Source organism: Gobio gobio (assembly GCF_949357685.1).
Source record: "Gobio gobio genome assembly, chromosome: 18".
NCBI classification, from domain to species: domain Eukaryota; kingdom Metazoa; phylum Chordata; class Actinopteri; order Cypriniformes; family Gobionidae; genus Gobio; species Gobio gobio.
Genome location: NC_137111.1, coordinates 40,025,751 through 40,044,603, shown reverse-complemented (window position 1 = coordinate 40,044,603; position 18,853 = coordinate 40,025,751). Strand labels below are relative to the sequence as shown.

Here is an 18,853-nt window from a genome sequence, read left to right as displayed (position 1 = left end):
TTAGTAGTAACAGTACTAGTAGTAATGTAATAGAAATCATAAATGTGTAATCTACCAAAGAGTTACAAATATAACACAATTATGGCTTATTTCTGCATTTCCGGCAAAATCCAGCAAAACGCTACACTCATGAACCGCTCACATTTGCTCAAATCCCACTCCGACATGAAATTTCTCTGTACTGTAGGCTGCTATAATTGTTGTAGCCATTAAGAAAAGGTATTTAGTTTTATATTTATGTTTAAATATTATAATGTAAATTTTTATGTCTGTTGTCAATCTGTCAATCTATGTTGATTATGAAAAGTGAACAGCATGAGTGAGAAAGGACACATCATAAGATGCGCAATGCCAGGAGACACGGAGTGGGTCAGACATGACTGTGACCACTTCATTAAATTTTAATCAATGTTTCATCAGCCAATTGGGGCATTCGGAGTTGAGCGAGCAGAGCTTAATTGGTCAGTTTTATTAAATTGCAGACAAAGATTTTGGATAGCTAGGTTGGTGCGGTAGGGGGCTTAACATCATATTCTTTCATAAGGCCCAAAATTGCTAGCGGCGCCCCTGGTGGCAGCCATTGTAAGTCCACAAGACTGAAAGTGCATATGAAGTGTGCCATTTTGGGACAGGGCCAGAGTTCACCAAACTTGACTTTTGGAATGCTGTGAAATGCAAAATTTGCGTTTCCAGTCTGACGTATTTGCATGCGTATGAATAGAAGTCAATGGAACGAAAAAGTGTAGTGCGACCGCCTCTTTAGGAGGTTGAATCCCTCTGATAATCATATAGCTAGAATGTAGGTTTGGTAAAGCAGAGAGAAACTTAATGAAAGAATGATTGGTGCATAGATGCATAGATATTGGCCAATACCACAGGGGTGGTAAAAAATAACCCAGATACAGATATGAGGTTACCATTACGGTCAGCCCGGTCTGAGGGGTTAAAAGAAATATATTTATGAATAAGGATAGCAACTCACCTTGCTCTACTAGAAAATATTGTGAGACTCATTTTCTGCTCAATTTAAAGAGATGTGTCTCCTGCAAAAAGACAACCTGTGACAATCCTGAGATCACGTTGATAACCGGGACTATGTCTTTAAACCAACAAACAGTTTTTTACTTACTTAATAACAGTTTATTACTTGGATTTTGTATGAATCAAGACAGCAAATTAAATGTCTGCTGAGTGGTGCTAAACAGTTAAAGGCCCGATATACTTTAAAAAAATTTTTTTTTTAAAACATTGATTTGAAAAATAAGGATGTGTTGAAAGAAAGGAAGATATCAGGGACTCTACATGGACCACTGGATGGAGAGGTCAGTAATATGGTAAACCCTTCTCAATTGAAAAGGGAAGTCCCTTCTATTCCTTTTTCTTTTGGCTTCGGCCTCGAAAGGCTTCTGTCTACCAACTGAGTCCATAAATATAATGGCCCGAAGATAATGAGGCAGTTCAGAGAAGTTCTATTTTCAGCAAACACTTATATAATTTTCTTCTGTCTCTTGTCTAATCTGTTGACACGTTTCACAAACATTTAAAAGCAAAGACAACAAGAAAAATCAGATTAAAAACTTCAAATGCTTTCAATTCAAAGACCAAGTTTTACTTTCATATCACAGACATTTTAAACTGATGATGCGTCTACACTTCTGTTATTTTAACCAAAGCCTAACCAACAGAAGTCGTATTTGAGTAATTATTCATTTTTAACTTTCTCTTCCTCACTGTTTTTTTCCCCTCCCAATAGAGAAGTGCTTTTCTACTTATCAATACCTGTTAAAATAAAACACGAACCATTGTGTCACACCATGCTGTTGTTTTATGAGTTTGGAGTGAGTAAAATAATTTACTGTGTGCTCGTGCCTATTACAGAAAAATAAATCCAGCAATGGACTAAATACTGTGAAGGTTAAGGTGAATTAATAATAATAATGTTTCATTTTTACAAAAAAAAACTACTAAGATTAAATATTATATCAGGGAATTATATTATTTCAGTTACATGTGAGTATAGTTTAAAATAACACTAACGAACACAAACATAACACATTGCACATTTTCGTTCCCCAGTGTTTTAAAATCATGCCAACACATTAGTATACCATTCACTGTCTGTTTTTCCTTCAGTCAAATTTGAACTGATTTGATGTAGTCCAGGCCTCTCTTGAACAACACAGATCCAGAGAGCTTGGCATGCACTTCTTGTGGGAGTCTATAAGAAATAAAACACATGTGCTAGTATTATCTCAGTAGTAAAAGCTTTGGTGTGTAAGAGTATGTGCTGAGCCACTGCTCTAGCTGTACAAATAATGCATGGCTAAATGTTTGCATGTATCGTGAAAAAGCTGGGAAGTGTGCAATTTCTATGGCACTAGTGTAACTAAAAATTGGTTTCATTAACTTCTTTTAGTTTAATTTGATCTGCAAAATCCACATACATTTTTTTTATTCACTTCCATATTAGCATCAGATGTACACTGTGTAGTTTCCATTAATGTACACAGTTTAGAGATAAGTTGTAGACTTCTACTGTCATGGAGAAAGCAGATGGGGATGAACTCATCACCAGGGTTGAGGTAATGGGTGAATCACAGACAATGCAGGTAAGTGAACAGCAATGTAGGTAACCAGGAATACATCAAGGAGTATAACGAGGAGATTAAGGAGAGCCATGAGGAGAACACAGAGAGCAACAAGTTATTCCACAAGGCGAGTGTAAATGGGTAAGTAAGTAAGTCCGTAATGTCTTAGTAGGCAACATATAAGATCAGACCTTGAGTGAGTGAGTGTGCTGGGTTTTTATGCAGTCGCAGATAGTGGAGCTGGAAGGGTGGAGAAAAGCTGGAGGGATGAAAAAACAGGGTGTGATGCTGGACCAAAGGACCAAGGTTGAGCCGAAAGATCCAAGGTGGAGCTGTGGACTCAGAAGACTGAGGCAGAGCTGGAGCGTGGACAACGGTGGAGCCTGCGGGGTGTGGAAGCCAAGGAGAGTCGATGGGGTGGAGCGACCAGGCGTAGCCAAAGGCCAGGAAGTCTGTGGTGGAGCCAGGATGACGACAGACCAATGTGGAGCCAGAGGGATGAGAGCCTGGTGGAGCCAGAGGGATGACAAACCACGGTGGAGCATAGGGATCAACGAGTTGAGCCTTGGAGAGGACATGGTGCAGAGGTACAGGGTACAGAGAATCATCCATTTACTCCTGAAAAAATGTTTTAAGCGCATGTCTCCGGGTCACCTGATGGCAGGGGTGCAAAACTCAGTTCCTGTAGGGCAGGGGTGTCCAATCCTGCTCCTGGAGGGCCACTGTCCTGCAGAGTTTAGCTCCAACCTCAATCAAACACACCTGAACCAGCTAGGCATACTAGAAACTTCCATACAGGCATGTAGAGGCAAGCTGGAGCTAAACTTTGCAGGACACTGGCCCTCCAGGACCGACTTTGGACACCCCTGCTGTAGGGCCACAACCCGGCTCCAACACGCACACCTGTAGTTTTCAAAAAAGTAAATTCAATGCTGATTCAATTCAGTTCAAAAACATTGTCGATGTTGCAAAATGAATCAATTATTAAATGAAACCATAAAACAGCTCTGCAGAAAACCAACATGACATCATGACTTTGCGTAAACGTACACGCCACTTTCTAAAGCCAAATGGCGTGTTATCTGTACGCATTTTGAGCTATCCGCGTGTATGTCTACGCCGTGTGATTCCGCGTGTATGTGTACGCCGAAACGAACCATCATCTCCGCGTGTATGTGTACGCCGTGTGATTCCGCGTGTATGTCAACGCCGTGTGATTCCGTGTGTATGTGTACGCCGTGTGATTCCGCGTGTATGTCAACGCCGTGTGATTCCGTGTGTATGTGTACGCCGTATGATTCCGCGTGAATGTAAATGGATTTAAAAAAATACTAAATGATGTTTTTTTTAGGGCTGTCAAAAGATTAATCGCGATTAATCGCATCAAAAATAAAACTTTGTGTTTACATAATATATGTGTGTCCTCTGTTAATTATTATTTCTATATAAATACACACACATTCATGTATATATTTAAGAAATATTTGCATGTACAACCCCAAATCAGAAAAAGTTGGGACAGTATAGAAAAAAAAAAAGAAGTGATTTCTAAATTTACTTTGACTTGTATTTCATTCCAGACAATATGAACACAAAATATTTCATGTTTTGTCTGGTCAACTTCATGTCATTTGTAAATATGCATCCTTTCCTGTCATTCAGACCTGCAACACATTTCCAAAAAAAGTTGGGACAGGAGCAATTTAGGGCTAGTAATGTGGTAAAATGGTTAAATAATGATGTGATTTGAAACAGGTGATGTCAACAGGTGATTGTAGTTATGATTTGGTACAAAAGCAGCATCCAAGAAAGGTCAAATCCTTTAGGAGCAAAGATGGGCCGAGGATCGCCAGTTTGCCAACAAATACATGAGAAAATGATTGTGTACTGTGGTCAGATGAATCAGTATTTCAGGTATTTTTTGGGAGGAATGGACGCCGTGTGCTCCGGACCAAAGAAGAAAAGGATCATCCAGACTGTTACCAGCAACAAGTCCAAAAGGCAGGGTCTGTCATGGTATGTGGTTGTGTCAGTGCCCTTGGCAAAGGTAACTTGCACTTCTGTGAAGGCACCATTAATGCTGAAAAGTACATAGAGATTTTGGAGCATAATATGCTGCCTTCAAGAAGACATCTTTTCCAGGGACGTCCATGTATATTTCAACAAGACAATGCAAAACCACATTCTGCACACATTACAAAGTCCTGGCTGCGGAGGAAGAGGGTATGGGTACTTGACTGGCCTGCCTGCAGTCCCGACCTGTCTCCAATAGAGAATGTGTGGCGCATTTTGAAGCGCAAAATGCGACAACGAAGACCCCGTACTGTTGCCCACCTTAAGACTTGTTTGCAGGAAGAATGGGACAAAATTACACCTGAAACACTTCATCACTTGGTGTCTTCAGTCCCTAAATGTCTTTTAAGTGTTGTGAAAAGGAATGGCAACATTACAAAGTGGTAAATGCTTTACTGTCCCAACTTTTTTTTTAAATGTGTTGCAGGTCTGAATGACAGGAAAGGATGCATATTTACAAATGACATGAAGTTGACCAGACAAAACAAAATATTTTTTGTTCATATTGTCTGCAATGAAATACAAGCCAAAGTAAATTTAGAAATCACTTATTTTTTTGCGTTTTCCATACTGTCCTAACTTTTTCTGATTTGGGGTTGTATATACATTTATATAATCTATAATATACATAAATATACGTTTTATATATAAAAATAATATTTTTTTCTTAAATATATACATGCTTGTGTGTGTATTTATATATAAATAATAATTAACAGAGTACACACACATATATTATGTAAACACAAACTTTTATTTTGGATGCGATTAATTGCGATTAATTTTTTGACAGCCCTAGTTTTTTTGAAAATGTAAAAATGCAGAATGTTTCTTGTGATGGGTAGGTTTAGGGGCAGTGGCATTGTGTGTGTGCTTGTGTGTGTTTGATGGGTAGGTTTAGGGGTAGGAGCAGTGTAGGGGGATAGAATGAAACGGCGTTGATAAACATGCTAAAAAGCGATTATGCGTCTTGATAGCATGCCAAAATGGCATAGCGAATTGGCGTGTCATACATACGCTATTTCATGAGATCAGTCTGCAGAAAACAGTGTCATCATCTAGCTCAATGACAGGCAACTTCGGTCGTGGAGGGCCGCTGTCCTGCAGAGTTCAGCTCCACCCCTGATTAAAAACTCACCTGCCTGTAGCTTTCTAGTGATCCTGAAGACCTTGATTAGCTTGTTCAGGTGTGTTTGATTAGGGTTGGAGCTAAACTTTGCAGGACAGTGGCCTTCGAGGACCGAAGTTGCCCATCCCTGATCTAGCTCAATTCAGTTCAAGGTTTGTTCTCATCCATCCAGTGGTGTCAGTGCAGTCAAATCAATAACATTACAGTATATTAAGTGTCCTTTAAACCCCAACTAAGCAAAGGGGACAGTAAACAGGTAAGTAGGTCCATAAAATCTGAATAAGCAACATATCGGACCAAATCACACCAATCAGGACTGTATAAAAACCCAGCACCCCAACGTATAAAACTGTGTGAGTGTGCAAGGTTTTTATATTGTCCTGATTGGTGTGTAATTGAGCAGGTGTTGGTGATTTGAATCCGGAAGAGCAAGCAGAGAGAAGATGGTGAGAAAGCGTGGTGAAGCCATGACAACTACTTTAATTTGTAGCCAATAAACATTTGAATATTATATTGAAGTTTGACACAGACAAAAAAAAGATACAGATGTTAAATGCTTATGCTTGATCAGTCTTGTGAAACTCCAGGCAGTTGCATAACCATCCGGTTTTAATAGACCATGATATAGTATTTTTTCCACCCCCATGGAAAAAGAGAGAGGGTGTTTTGAAATGTTCTTCAAGCTGCCATAAATCATGCAGCAGAATATCCAAGATTCTCTTTTTCATACTGTGAAAGTGAATGATGACTACATCTGTACCTGATCCCCATCCACTTTAATTGTAGTTAAACTTCTATGGCACTTCTCAAATGTCTCCTCTTGTGTTCCACAGAACCAATAAAAGGGTATCATGTGGTTTTGGAACGACACAAGGCCGAATAAATGGTCAAATACTGAATGACCAGTGAATTGCTCTTTTAACAAATCATTGTTGCTGGTTTGTCAGATTTGTGTTCATAGTAACAGCTAAAATAACACATGTCAAATGACAGCTCTCACAAGACCTGTTTCACATACAAATGTTGCGGCTTTACTAAATTTTGAAAAATCATGTTCCTTATTTTGCTTCCCTTTTTTCTACATCAGTTGCAGATGTGCAATACTGGGTGCTTGAAAATAACAAATGTATTATTCATTTCTAAAATGTATATACACAACCTATTATTAACTAAATTCTTTATATTTCATAAAACCTCAAAATAAAGGCATATGCCCGAGTGTTTATGGTTTTATTATGATTACATGTTTTATTCATAAGCCATTGTGAGTGTCTTTTTGTGTTCATCAATATTTGGTTTAAAAGTTTAAAGAATTCCTTCAGTCAGTCAGACTGGTAACCCCATGGTCATGGCCCATGACTCATGGGTTTGATTCTCAATACCGGCGGGAAATGGCTGAAGTGCTCTTGAGCAAGGCTCCTAATCCCCAATCGCTCCCCAAGTGCCCCAGCAAAAATGGCTGCCCACTGCTCTGCGTGTGTCCACGGTTTGCAGTGTGTGTGTGTGTTTACTGTGCACCAACTTGGTTGGGTTAAATGCAGGCCAAAGTATGGGTTACAATTGAAAGTGAAAGTGAAAATATGTGAAGGCCAAGTATGGTAACCCATACTTGGCCTTCACATATCATTTTCACTTTCAATTGGTCAATTGTGGTTGGGGTTGACCGCACTCAGTTTAGAAAACTAACATGGAAGTGTCCAGGCAAACAGATAATGCCAAAGTATCATGTCCACGAATAGAGGTTGGCTAGTACTGTGTGCAGTACACCACTGCGTTTATTGAGACAGACAAACAGAAGTGACAATAAATATATTACTACTGTTTCACTACGTTTAATGCGCTGAGCAGTGATATTGGATTCTGAAGTCGGGGGTGTTGCACAACTCTGACTTGAGGGGGCATTCCAACTAGGACTTTCCCACTTCTGAGGACAAATGGAACGAACATTTGGATTAAAAAATACATATATATGACGACTTCAGATGCAAAAGTCTCTAAGTCCGTCAGACGGTTTTCTTTAAAATAAGCATTTTTGTGTGGCTTCTATGTATAGGTTTCTACCTAAGGACCGGTACTTCTGAATGGGCTGAGGCTGGGATTTAGTGGGATTGAAGAGAAAGTATTTTATGAACGTGTATACTATATGCGGAGTATTCACTCAGTATTGCTATCTCAATTTTTAATCGAAGTGACTTTTAGAGGCTTTTGCATTGTAACTCTTCATATATTGAAACCTAAAACTTGATTGGTGAATGAATAAAGTATTTTCATGTCTTTTAATTTTCTTAAAGGGGTACTTCACCGCTGGGAAGATGAATGTGTATTTAAACTTGGTCATTTATGTAGTAGAAATGTAAAATTATTTTTGAATTTGGTGCCTCCTAGACCGAGAAAAGACAGAATTTATTTTTGTCTCGTGGATGAAAGACAACAACTTCCAGAATGCACTTGCTTCGCTGCCCTACGACGCCACTCCCAAAGCCACGGCTACTGGTTATCACTTGCCCACCGTGGCACCGCCCCCAACGTCGTTTTGATATTCATAGTAATAAAATAATTTAGTGTCCAGTCTGGCGCATTATCAGATCATGCCTATGGAAGCTTAACTTTCATAGGAATTCATTGAAAAGTTGAAACACTCACTTTGCTCTATACCACTCTGTTATTAATGCCAGAGCCGAGCGGCAGCAGCCGTGCGCATTTACATTCTGTGAGCGAGATCCCACCCCTATGGGCGGGTTGAAAACATGCGGAACTAGCTCCTTCTAAGCTCCAAGCTCAAACCCTCAGCTGACCCACCAATAATACTCTCCTCCACAGATGTCTGCAAGGCACTGAGCCGGATCAGCGCACACACATCCCTGGTCGTGTTCTCAGGGCATGTGCAGAGCAGCTCGCTGGGGTTTTTACAGACATTTTCAACCTGTCTCTTGCCCAAGCAGCTGTACCTTCATGCTTTAAACGCACTTCCATTGTGCCAGTGCCAAAACACTCTAACCCGAGGTGCCCTAATGACTACCGCCCTGTAGCACTCACACCCATCGTTATGAAGTGCTTTGAGCGGCTGGTCCTGGAACACCTAAAAGAATCTCTACCATCCACATTGGACTCACACCAGTTTGCCTACCGCAGCAATAGGAGCACAGAGGATGCCGTTTCCATGGCACTGCACTCTGTGCTCACTCACCTGGACAATAAAAACACTTATGCACGCATGCTGTTTGTTGACTTCAGCTCAGCATTCAACACTGTCATCCCAACCAAGTTAATAGCCAAACTTGGAGACCTGGGGCCTCATTTATAAAACTTTGCGTAGGATTTGCATCAGAAGTGGCGTACGGATGAAACATAGGACGTGCGTACGCACAGAAATATTCGGATTTATAAAACCGTGCGCACGCACATCCTACGCAGTTTTCCCTTAATAAATCACAATCAATTCTAAATGTAGCGTAGCTTTTGCGGCTTCATGTCACGCCCATAGTTGCCTATAAATAGTCCGCAAAACGCCCCCAAGTTAATATTCATCGATTGCGAAATCATGGCAAACACAGAGATGAAATCAAAAAAACGTAACCTCACTCAATGTGAAGTAGAAGTTATCGTTGGCGGGGTGGAAAAGATGAGAAAAATGTTGTTTTGGAGGGCACAGTAATTGGCAATTACTAATGCCAAAAAGGCACTTGAGTGGCAAAATGTTGCAGACGCCGTAAATGCTGTAGCCCTTACAACCTTGGACCGTGGCCGAAATAAAAAAGAATTTTATTTCCATCCATTTGATTGCATCTGACAAGCTACAGATGTCGGTTATAATCTACGTGGAAATGGGAAATAGTTCAGTGTAAATGGAAAGTCTTGCAGCTTTCTGAATGGTTGAGACATACGTTATACGTTATTTTATCAAAAATAAAACAAACTAAAGGCATATATATGCATGAATACCATGATTCCGTAGCTGATGAAGAAATTTTTACTATGAAAACAACTTTCCCCAGTGGACAATGAATAGCCTACATCAATCTATCTATTTATCTATATATCTCCCTAATTATCTATCTATCTATCTGTCTGTCTTCCTATTTGAATCTATATCTGCTCCGCCAGACGGACACATTGACGAGAATAGCCTATCAGTTTTGCACATTATTTCGTTCTGTTTACCATATTATTTATGAGGATGAATTGCATAACATGCCAATATTATTGCAGAACATATTTCACTTTTCTTTTTGCAAATATGTGTAAATTTGCATTTCTGTTGTAATTTTCGTTTGGTTTTGTTTGTTTTACACTGCAGATCGATCAAACGGGTGTTCGTGTAGGCCAGGGGTCTCCAAACTCGGTCCTGGAGGGCCGCTGTCCTGCAGAGTTTAGCTCCAACCCCAATTAAAAACACCTGAACCAGCTAATCAATGTCTAACTAGGGCCTTGTAAGACACTGATTAGCTGGTTCAGATGTGTTTATTTGGGTTGGAGCCAAACTCTGCAGGACAGCGGCCCTCCAGGACCGAGTTTGGAGACCCCTGGTGTAGGCTGTTAATTGTAAGACTTGCTTTGTGAAGTCTTCATGTTATTTATGAGAGGCAGTATTGCCATTTCTTTTACACAACGGTCTACAGTTTCACACACTTTCACGTGTTTCTTCCATCTGCCGACGGTGTCGCCATTTCTCATTTCACCCGTTTTTGTGCGTACGCCTGGGTCAGAGCTTGCGTGAAGGACCGCACATTTTCCCGTCAAGTTTGCTTTTTATAAATACCAATTATTGCGTAGAGAGCGGCGTACGCCTTCTTTTGTGCGTACGCAACGTTTATAAATGAGGCCCCTGGGCATCAACACCTCAATGTGTAACTGGATTTTGGACTTCCTAACTGACAGACCCCAGAATGTTCGTTCAGGATTCACCTGCTCCACATCCATCACTCTCAACACTGGTGTACCACAGGGCTGTGTGCTAAGCCCGTTTCTCTACTCCCTCTTCACCGCCGACTGCAAGCCTGTGTATGGATCTAATTCTATCGTCAAGTTTGCGGACGACACTAAGGTGATTGGTCTCATCAGCAACAACGATGAGACTGCCTACAGGGAGGAGATCCAGCACCTGGCCACATGGTGCACCGAAAATAACCTGCTCCTCAACACCACCAAAACGAAGGAGCTCATCGTGAACTTCAGGATGGAGTCAAGAGGCACACACGACACCATCCACATCAATGGAATGGCTGTTGAACGTGTCTCCAGTTTCAAGTTCCTGGGGATCCACATCTCGGCGGACATGTCGTGGACGACCAACACCTCCAGCCTGGTCAAGAAGGCTCACCAGCGCCTCTTCTTCCTGAGGACACTGAGGAAGAATCAGCTCTCCTCGGCTATCCTGGTGAACTTCTATCGCTGCGCAATAGAAAGCATCCTGACCAACTGTGTGGCAGTGTGGTATGGGAGCTGCTCTGTTGCGGAGCGCAAGGCACTGCAGCGGGTGGTGAAAACTGCCCAGCGCATCACAGGGACTCCACTACCTGCCATCGAGCAAATCCAGAGGAAACGCTGTCTCCATAGAGCTCGCAGCATCCTCAAGGACTCCTCTCACCCAGCCCACAGATTGTTTTCTCTCCTGCCCTCCGGCAGGCGTTTCAGGATCCACCGGACCAGGACCAGCAGACTAAAGAACAGTTTTTTCCCCAGAGCTGTCTCCTTACTGAACTCAAACCCCCGTTGATCCACTCCCCTCATATACTGCTAACTCTCCTACCTCACATCTGCCTTCACTTTGTTATTTGCACTACCGACTGTTTATTACAGTAACAACTGTTTACTTATGCATTTTGCACTACCATACCGTAACTGAATTATGCTCATTTGCACTGCCGACTGTTATTTAAAGTACCTACTGTTTACATTTGCATTTTGCACCGTACTTCTAACTGTAATATGCAATCACTTTCCACTGCACTTTTACACTTTTTTCGGATAGCTTCTGTCCATAATTTATTGCACTACCTTAATCCACTGCCATATTCCTCATTTTAGCCTAACATATCATTGTATACCTCTATCTGTAAAATTATAGTAATAGCCATCTGTATATTATATTATATTATATTCATAGTACATATCCACCTGTAAATTCTGTTTATAGTAATAGCCATCTGTATATTTATTCACTGTACATATTCACCTGTAAATTCTGTTTATAGTAATAACCATCTCTCTATTTATAGATATATTTATATATATTCAGTACCTATCCATGTCCTGCACTTATGCAAACGTTGTATATCCTGCACTTGCTGCTATTGCACTTCTGGTTAGACCTAAACTGCATTTTGTTGCCTTGTACTTGTACTGGTGTAATGACAATAAAGTTGAATCTAATCTAATCTAATCCTTCTAGTGGCTGTAGTCTTTAGCCTCTGGCCAAAAAATCCTCAGATGACGCAAAATGACGATATTTACGTCATCTGAGGATTTTTTCCAGAAATAAAATGCATAATTCTCTCGTCTCAGGGGCATATGAGGGGGGAAAGTACCATAATTCAAATATACTACGGGGTTTTTACTGATACAAAGCTTAATGCTAATCGCTGAAGTTACCCTTTAAGGCTTTTCAGTAAACGGCCACTGTTATGATTGCCTAACGTCATTGCATAGGAAACAGTATCAACGCCCACTCGCTAATGCACGTGAGTAACTGTTTTGAAAACATTTATATTAAATGTCCAGTTAAACCCTCATTTACAGATACAGTATTATGAAATCATTTACGGTTTGCGATGCAGCTGCTAGCGACCGAATGCCAGTGGGCCGAGCCTATAGTGTGATGTGAAACTATTCGTCGATGTCTTGCGCTGAAGGCAGTCATATGCAAATATATTTGCCTGTGTGATGTAACAAATCCCGCAATATCAAAAGGAGCCATTTTTGGAGCTTGATTAAATAAATGTTTTGTTCATAATGAGGAGGACATTTTAAGCTATGAAACTTTCAGGACGTTTTAATGGTACAAATACCTCTTATTTGTCAAATGTGTTGATTCCTAGAAACACGACTGATTACACTAAAGGTTACAGAAAAGATGTGTTTCATGCAATGCATAAAAGTCATAAAACATACAAAAAGGTTTTGCAACACACATAAATCGCCTGATGCATGTGTGAAAATGTTGGTGTTTAGAAGCACTCATCTCTAGGAGCCTATTAGCACAAAACATCAATAATAAAAAGACATTTGGACTAATCTCTTTAGTCAATATCAGTCCTCTCTATAAGTCCTCCCTAACACTGTTTCACAATTCCGCTTGATAGGGTGTTATTGTTTTTGCTGTCGGAGCCAGGTCAAAGTCATGGAATAAGAGATAACATAGGTCAAGAATTTAATTAATACTTTTTTCCGGTCCAAAATGTCTCATTGTTTTGGTTTAGGCAAGTGAATGGATTGTACTTTCCCTTCATTGGGATTTTCCTAGTTCCAGACTTCCAGTACCACTCAAGATATTCCTGATTACCAGAAGGAAAGAGCATGATCATGAAATATGGATTTGTTGGACATATAATGGAAATGTGTGAGTGTGTTCAGTAATGATGCTCGCTGATACTAAAAGGTCTTATTTAAGAATATACTAGGATCATATGATAATGTTTTAGAGCTATAGGAGAACACAGATGACAGGAAGCGCCCACCATCAAAACACAAGAAGTGTTTCACATTCAAATTTAGCAGGTGATTTTATCGTTACAAATGAAGAACATCACAAGCAATTAAACATATAGCCTAGTCAACAATACTTTCAGTACTGCAATTTTGTAAACCAAAAGTAGAAGAGAAAAATATAAGAGAGAAGTATTTATATTTAGCTATGGGAAAAGTGGTTGTAGGTGCCTGTATTTTCATTAATTATCCATAGGGGTGTCAAATATTAGCCTATATAACTTTTTATTCTATTCATTCATCTTGGGTAACCATAAACTATCAGTAAAGAAGCATTCCATACAAAAACTATGACACAGTCTATTTGATGGAATATGACATGTTAATCACACACGATGATGTTTTGTGTTTATGACCCGAATCTGCTTTATTATTATGGTGATTATAATCAGTAGGCTGCATTTTAAAGGTAAAAGTCAAATTTGTATATTAAGGAATATTAATAGCCTATTATTTACCTAAATTAAATATAGGCTTACAGGTATAAGTTGTATAATAATCGGGCACCAATACTGCCATTCCGTTGACAAGCTGAAACAATGTCATTGTATTTTCACGGTGATTCTCTGGCAAACACAGCTGATGGTTTTAAGACGTAAAACTAAACAGGATAATTTTTTGTTAGGTAGCAGAATGTCCATGTTACTTTATTTATTGTTAGCCTATAATTCGAATGTATAAATATTGTTTAGCCTATATAACTATTTGAAAGGGACACTCACTCTGGAAGGTATAGAAATAGGCTGTATCGGAATCCCCCATAGAGCTCCCTAACGTCTTTCTTTATTTCGAGCGTAGGCTATCTTCTCTGTTTTCATATCGTGCTATGAATAAACTTGTCTTGCCCGTTACAAATCCGTGAAGCGCTCCATACGGGATCAACTGATGATGTTGCAACACGGGCGAGCTCCGCCCAGCACGGATGGGATGAAGACTAGGCTATAAAACTAGAAACCCGTTAGAAAACCGTTATATCCACAAAGCGTTTCATTCTAGGTGAATGAAAGAAGATAGAATTGAAAATCAGTTTTTCCCCCTCACGATATTTGTTTTTCTTCCTCAGAAGAGATGACAAAAAAGCTCGGAAAGCTAAACATTTTTAAACGGAATTACAAAAAGGATGCTACTCCAGGTAGGAAGAGTTTATGCTCATTAGGTCTCCTGTAAGCTATGTTCGGTAAACAATAATATTTCAACATTGTGTGATTGAAATATTACATTTATCCTTATTTTGTAGAGGTATGCCCATGTTGTTTATGATGATCTGCATTGGTATTCTACATTTTACAAGGGATGATTTATTATGGACTTATTGTGACCCATTTAAACCCACTAAAATGGAATACTTAAGTGTAATTTATATTTTAAATTGTTATTGTTAAAATGTATTTATATTTAAGTAAAATCATTATGCTGTTGTCGTTACTTTAGTTTAATTAAATTACAGTTGTGATGTCCTTGTTACAAATACTTACCGTAGTAATAATAGTAAATTATGCAGAATTACATGAAACTATCCCTCAACCAAACCCTAATCCTATAGTAAGTACATGTTGTTAATTAATATTACTCAATACTTAAATATATAATTGCACTGTGTATGACACCTTAAAATAACGTGTAACCCTTGATTTTAAGGTGTCTGTGTTATAGTTATATATTTAATAATTTGGAGTAATAATAATTAACTATTATGGTGAGGTTTAGGGGTAGTTGCATGTAATTAAGCACAATTTATAGTAATTACTATTGTAACTACATGTAATGTGTAACAAGGACACAAAAAATAAGTGTTAACTAAATTACTAAATAAGAAAATTGTGATATAAATTATTGTGATAGTTAAAATGATGGGAACAAAGTCATTTAAGTGCATCACAATTGATATCATATCTCAAAACTATATATATGCTCAATGATGTTTTGCATAGATAGGCCTACTTACAGAAATCATACATTTTTCCTACTTCACATATGAATGCTTTTTAAAAGAATAAAATGCAACCTTGTTTGTGCACGGTAAGACCAGTCCTGTTTAAGCATCCTTTTTTTCCTGTGCTTTACAGAAGTCCCCACTTTTATGGAGAATCTACAAGCACGTCGCTTTGTGGACGCAGGGAAACAGCTGATCATCCGAGAAGACCGTCTGTTTGCGTTGAAGCAGGAAGGGATCGGATCTAAAATGAAGCTGGTGGAGGAAGAGGAAGATTCAGAGGCTAGACTAGCAAAAGACTATGAGGACCTGCTTGAGCTGGTGATGCAGACACTGGAAAACTCCCTCGACCTCCAGAGCACTGAGGAGCAGGAGGTACTGAAAGAAGCAGTCCATGCTGTTCTGCAGGAGGAGGACCAAGACACACGCTGGGTAGGGTTTCAAGAAAAGGAACGGCCACCATGGAGGCCGAGGCGGTGTAAACAGAACCACGAGGCTCTGCTCGAGCGACTTGTTCAGAGGCGGATGGAAGAAGCAGAGTTAGACCCAAGCGTTGAGATGCATTCCTCCATGCAGCATTCGATCACCAGCAAAGCAAAACGACTGAAAGAAGACTTGCTGAAAGTTGTGACATGGGTGCGCAGCTGCTACCCAGAACAAGAGAATGTGTGCCAGTTTTATGCCACACTGTACCATAACATCTTCAGTGCCAAGCTGAGAGAAGTGGCGGAGTACACACTATGTGATGAAGACAGCATTCTTTTATTACACTGGGTGAAACAAGATTACCCCAGGTAAGAGAAGCTGTCTGTCTGTCTATATCTATCTATCTATCTATCTATCTATCTATCTATCTATCTATCTATCTATCTATCTATCTGTCTATCTGTCTATCTGTCTGTCTGTCTGTCTGTCTGTCTGTCTGTCTGTCTGTCTGTCTAAATGTAAAGTGCAGTACAAATAAAATTTATTATTATTATTATTATTATTACCATCCATCCCATTTCATTCTATTGGAAAAAATACTAGAAGTTGCTCTTTTAAAGCTCAGGAGACTTTTTGCAGATCTCAGTTTTTTCATTCTTGTATTTAATTTAGATCAGATGTTTCTCTTAAAATGACAATTTTAATAGAAATTGAAATTACAAATTAGATAATTATTGACACCAATAATTTGATCTATATTCATTAGATATTGAATAGAATTAAAGGGATAGTTCACCCAAAAATAAATGTTCTGTCATCATTTACTCACGTCAAATTTTTAAAGTCTGAGAACACAAAAGAAGATATTTAGAAAAATGCCACCATAATGAAAGTCAACGGGGTCTGGTGTTTTTTTTAACTCCATTGAATTTCATTGTATGGACAAAAACAGTTCAAAATATATTTTTGTGTTCCACATGAAAGAAAATCATACAGATTTGGAACAATAGGTAAATAATGTGATAATGATGAGTGTTTTTTTTTATTTTTTAGTTTGTACTCATATTTTGTCTTTCTTTATTCGCAGTATTCTTAATGTCAGTAAGATAAAAGAGGTGATCGATCACACAAAGCTCGATCCACTGCTTCCTGAAAACATGATTACACCACTGGAACAGCAGTTTTTGACCAACGAAAAGGTTTGATGCTTTATGATACATTTAATGTTTCTAAACACATCTGTTTTCTGTGTTACTTAAAGGCAAGACACCACAAGTGAATAGAGCAACATTTTGTTTACTTTAACATTTGCCTACAATTCCAGAGCAGAAATCTGAACACCAGATAAAGACAGATTCAAAATTCTTGATTCACAGTCAGATAGAAGTGTAATAAAATAAAGACTTTGGTTTGGTGTTTTGGATGTTTTCTTTCTAGTAGTCTGAAAGAAGACATGTTATGGAAGCAAAATAGCCCAAAATCTCAACACAAACACATCATGTACCCTCATGTTGCTCCGAAACCTGTATGAGTTTCTTTCTTCTTCTAAACAGAAACAGAAGAATGTGGGTAACCAGACAGTTGACGGTAGTCATTGACTTCCATAGTATTTTTTTCCCATACTACGAAAGTCAATGGGACCCATCAACTGTTTGGTTACCCACATTCTTCAAAATATCTTTGTGTTTGTGTCCCTTTTGGGTGAACTATCCCTTTAAATGTGCTTCCAGCACAAAGATTAAGTTTTAATTTGATCGCATTATTGTTCACCAGAGGGAAGTGAGCACATGCCTCCACAACATTCTGGACAGGGAAGAAACAGCCTGGAAGAAGGGAGATTTTCCACAACTGAGGGACCAGGTGTACTGCTGTCCTCAGGCCATTGATGTGATCCAGGTAATGAAAAAGAGGAAAAATAACTATAGCAATTCTTTCCCTGGAAAGTGGATGGATTTTTGGAGGAACATATTTTTTTCTTTCCCCCTTCCCTTTTCCTAGTGCTTTCATAGATATGTTGAGTATGCTCAAAAGATGCTAGGCGATGAGACAAAAGCGAGAGGTATCACATGCCAGATGAGCAACTTTCTGAAAGAGTAAGTAACTATAGCTCATTCGTTTCTGAAAATACCAACAACATTCAAATTGAGCATTCTTGCTCTTGTATTTAAGTGTGCACTTCTATATATCTTACACAGCTGACTCTATTTCCATCCCTACAGTTACAAAACTTTTCATGCAAAGGTCATCAGGAGCAAGCAGAACAACACTGAGGCCGTTTTGATGGTCAACCTATCATTCCTCATACAGTGCAGGTGGGTGTCACTTATATTCAATTGAAACATCATTTTCAACTTTTTTGAATTTGTATTGAGAGTTTCTTTTTTCCCCACAGGGACTATATTACAAAGAATGCACGTTTGTTCCCTGAAGATGTCAAAACAGACTGTCTGTCTTTATTGACTGCCATGACAAAAAGCAGCCAGCATTACTTTACTTCTAATATGCATAGGGAACTTAAGGTAAAAGCGAAATTTTGTTTCTTTCACTGTTATGAAATGAAAATTGCCCTGTTTTTGCCAATGCTCTGTCAAACTTATATATGAATTTCAACATTAATGCAGTATATCCTACAACAACAACTAAGCAGGACATTATTTGCTTATAATCTACAGTATCCAGAGTTTGAATCCTCATGCCTCATGTTCTGAGAACAATAATGTAGACAGAGTGTAAAAGAAAGTAAACTAACTCTTATATGTGGTTTAAGTAAGTTTTAAGTAATGTAAAGTAATAGTAATATTAAATGATTAATATAAATTTTAATGCATTGAATTTCATGAAATTAATTTTAAAAGGCAAGTTTGGATAAATAGCATCTGGGTCATATAGAAAATGGTGGCATTTTTGCTATACATTTTCATATTTTTTTATAATATATAAAATATATACACTACTGATCAAAAGTCATTAAGATTTTTAAAAAATGTTTTTGATAGGAGT

At 38.8% G+C, this 18,853-nt stretch overlaps 1 protein-coding gene across 1 annotated transcript in view; it reads left to right on the top strand.

Moving 5' to 3' along the window:
* Nucleotides 1–13,644: 13,644 nt before the first annotated feature.
* tnfaip2b (tumor necrosis factor, alpha-induced protein 2b) overlaps nucleotides 13,645–18,853 on the top strand; it is a 9,566-nt gene continuing 4,357 nt past the window's right edge. The window contains exons 1-7 of the mRNA XM_079842090.1: nucleotides 13,645–14,626; nucleotides 15,561–16,221; nucleotides 16,941–17,052; nucleotides 17,627–17,749; nucleotides 17,852–17,946; nucleotides 18,073–18,165; nucleotides 18,246–18,372. Of these exons, the coding sequence (XP_079698216.1) occupies nucleotides 14,563–14,626; nucleotides 15,561–16,221; nucleotides 16,941–17,052; nucleotides 17,627–17,749; nucleotides 17,852–17,946; nucleotides 18,073–18,165; nucleotides 18,246–18,372 (1,275 nt within the window). The 5' untranslated portion in view covers nucleotides 13,645–14,562. The remainder of the gene's footprint in view (nucleotides 14,627–15,560; nucleotides 16,222–16,940; nucleotides 17,053–17,626; nucleotides 17,750–17,851; nucleotides 17,947–18,072; nucleotides 18,166–18,245; nucleotides 18,373–18,853) is intronic.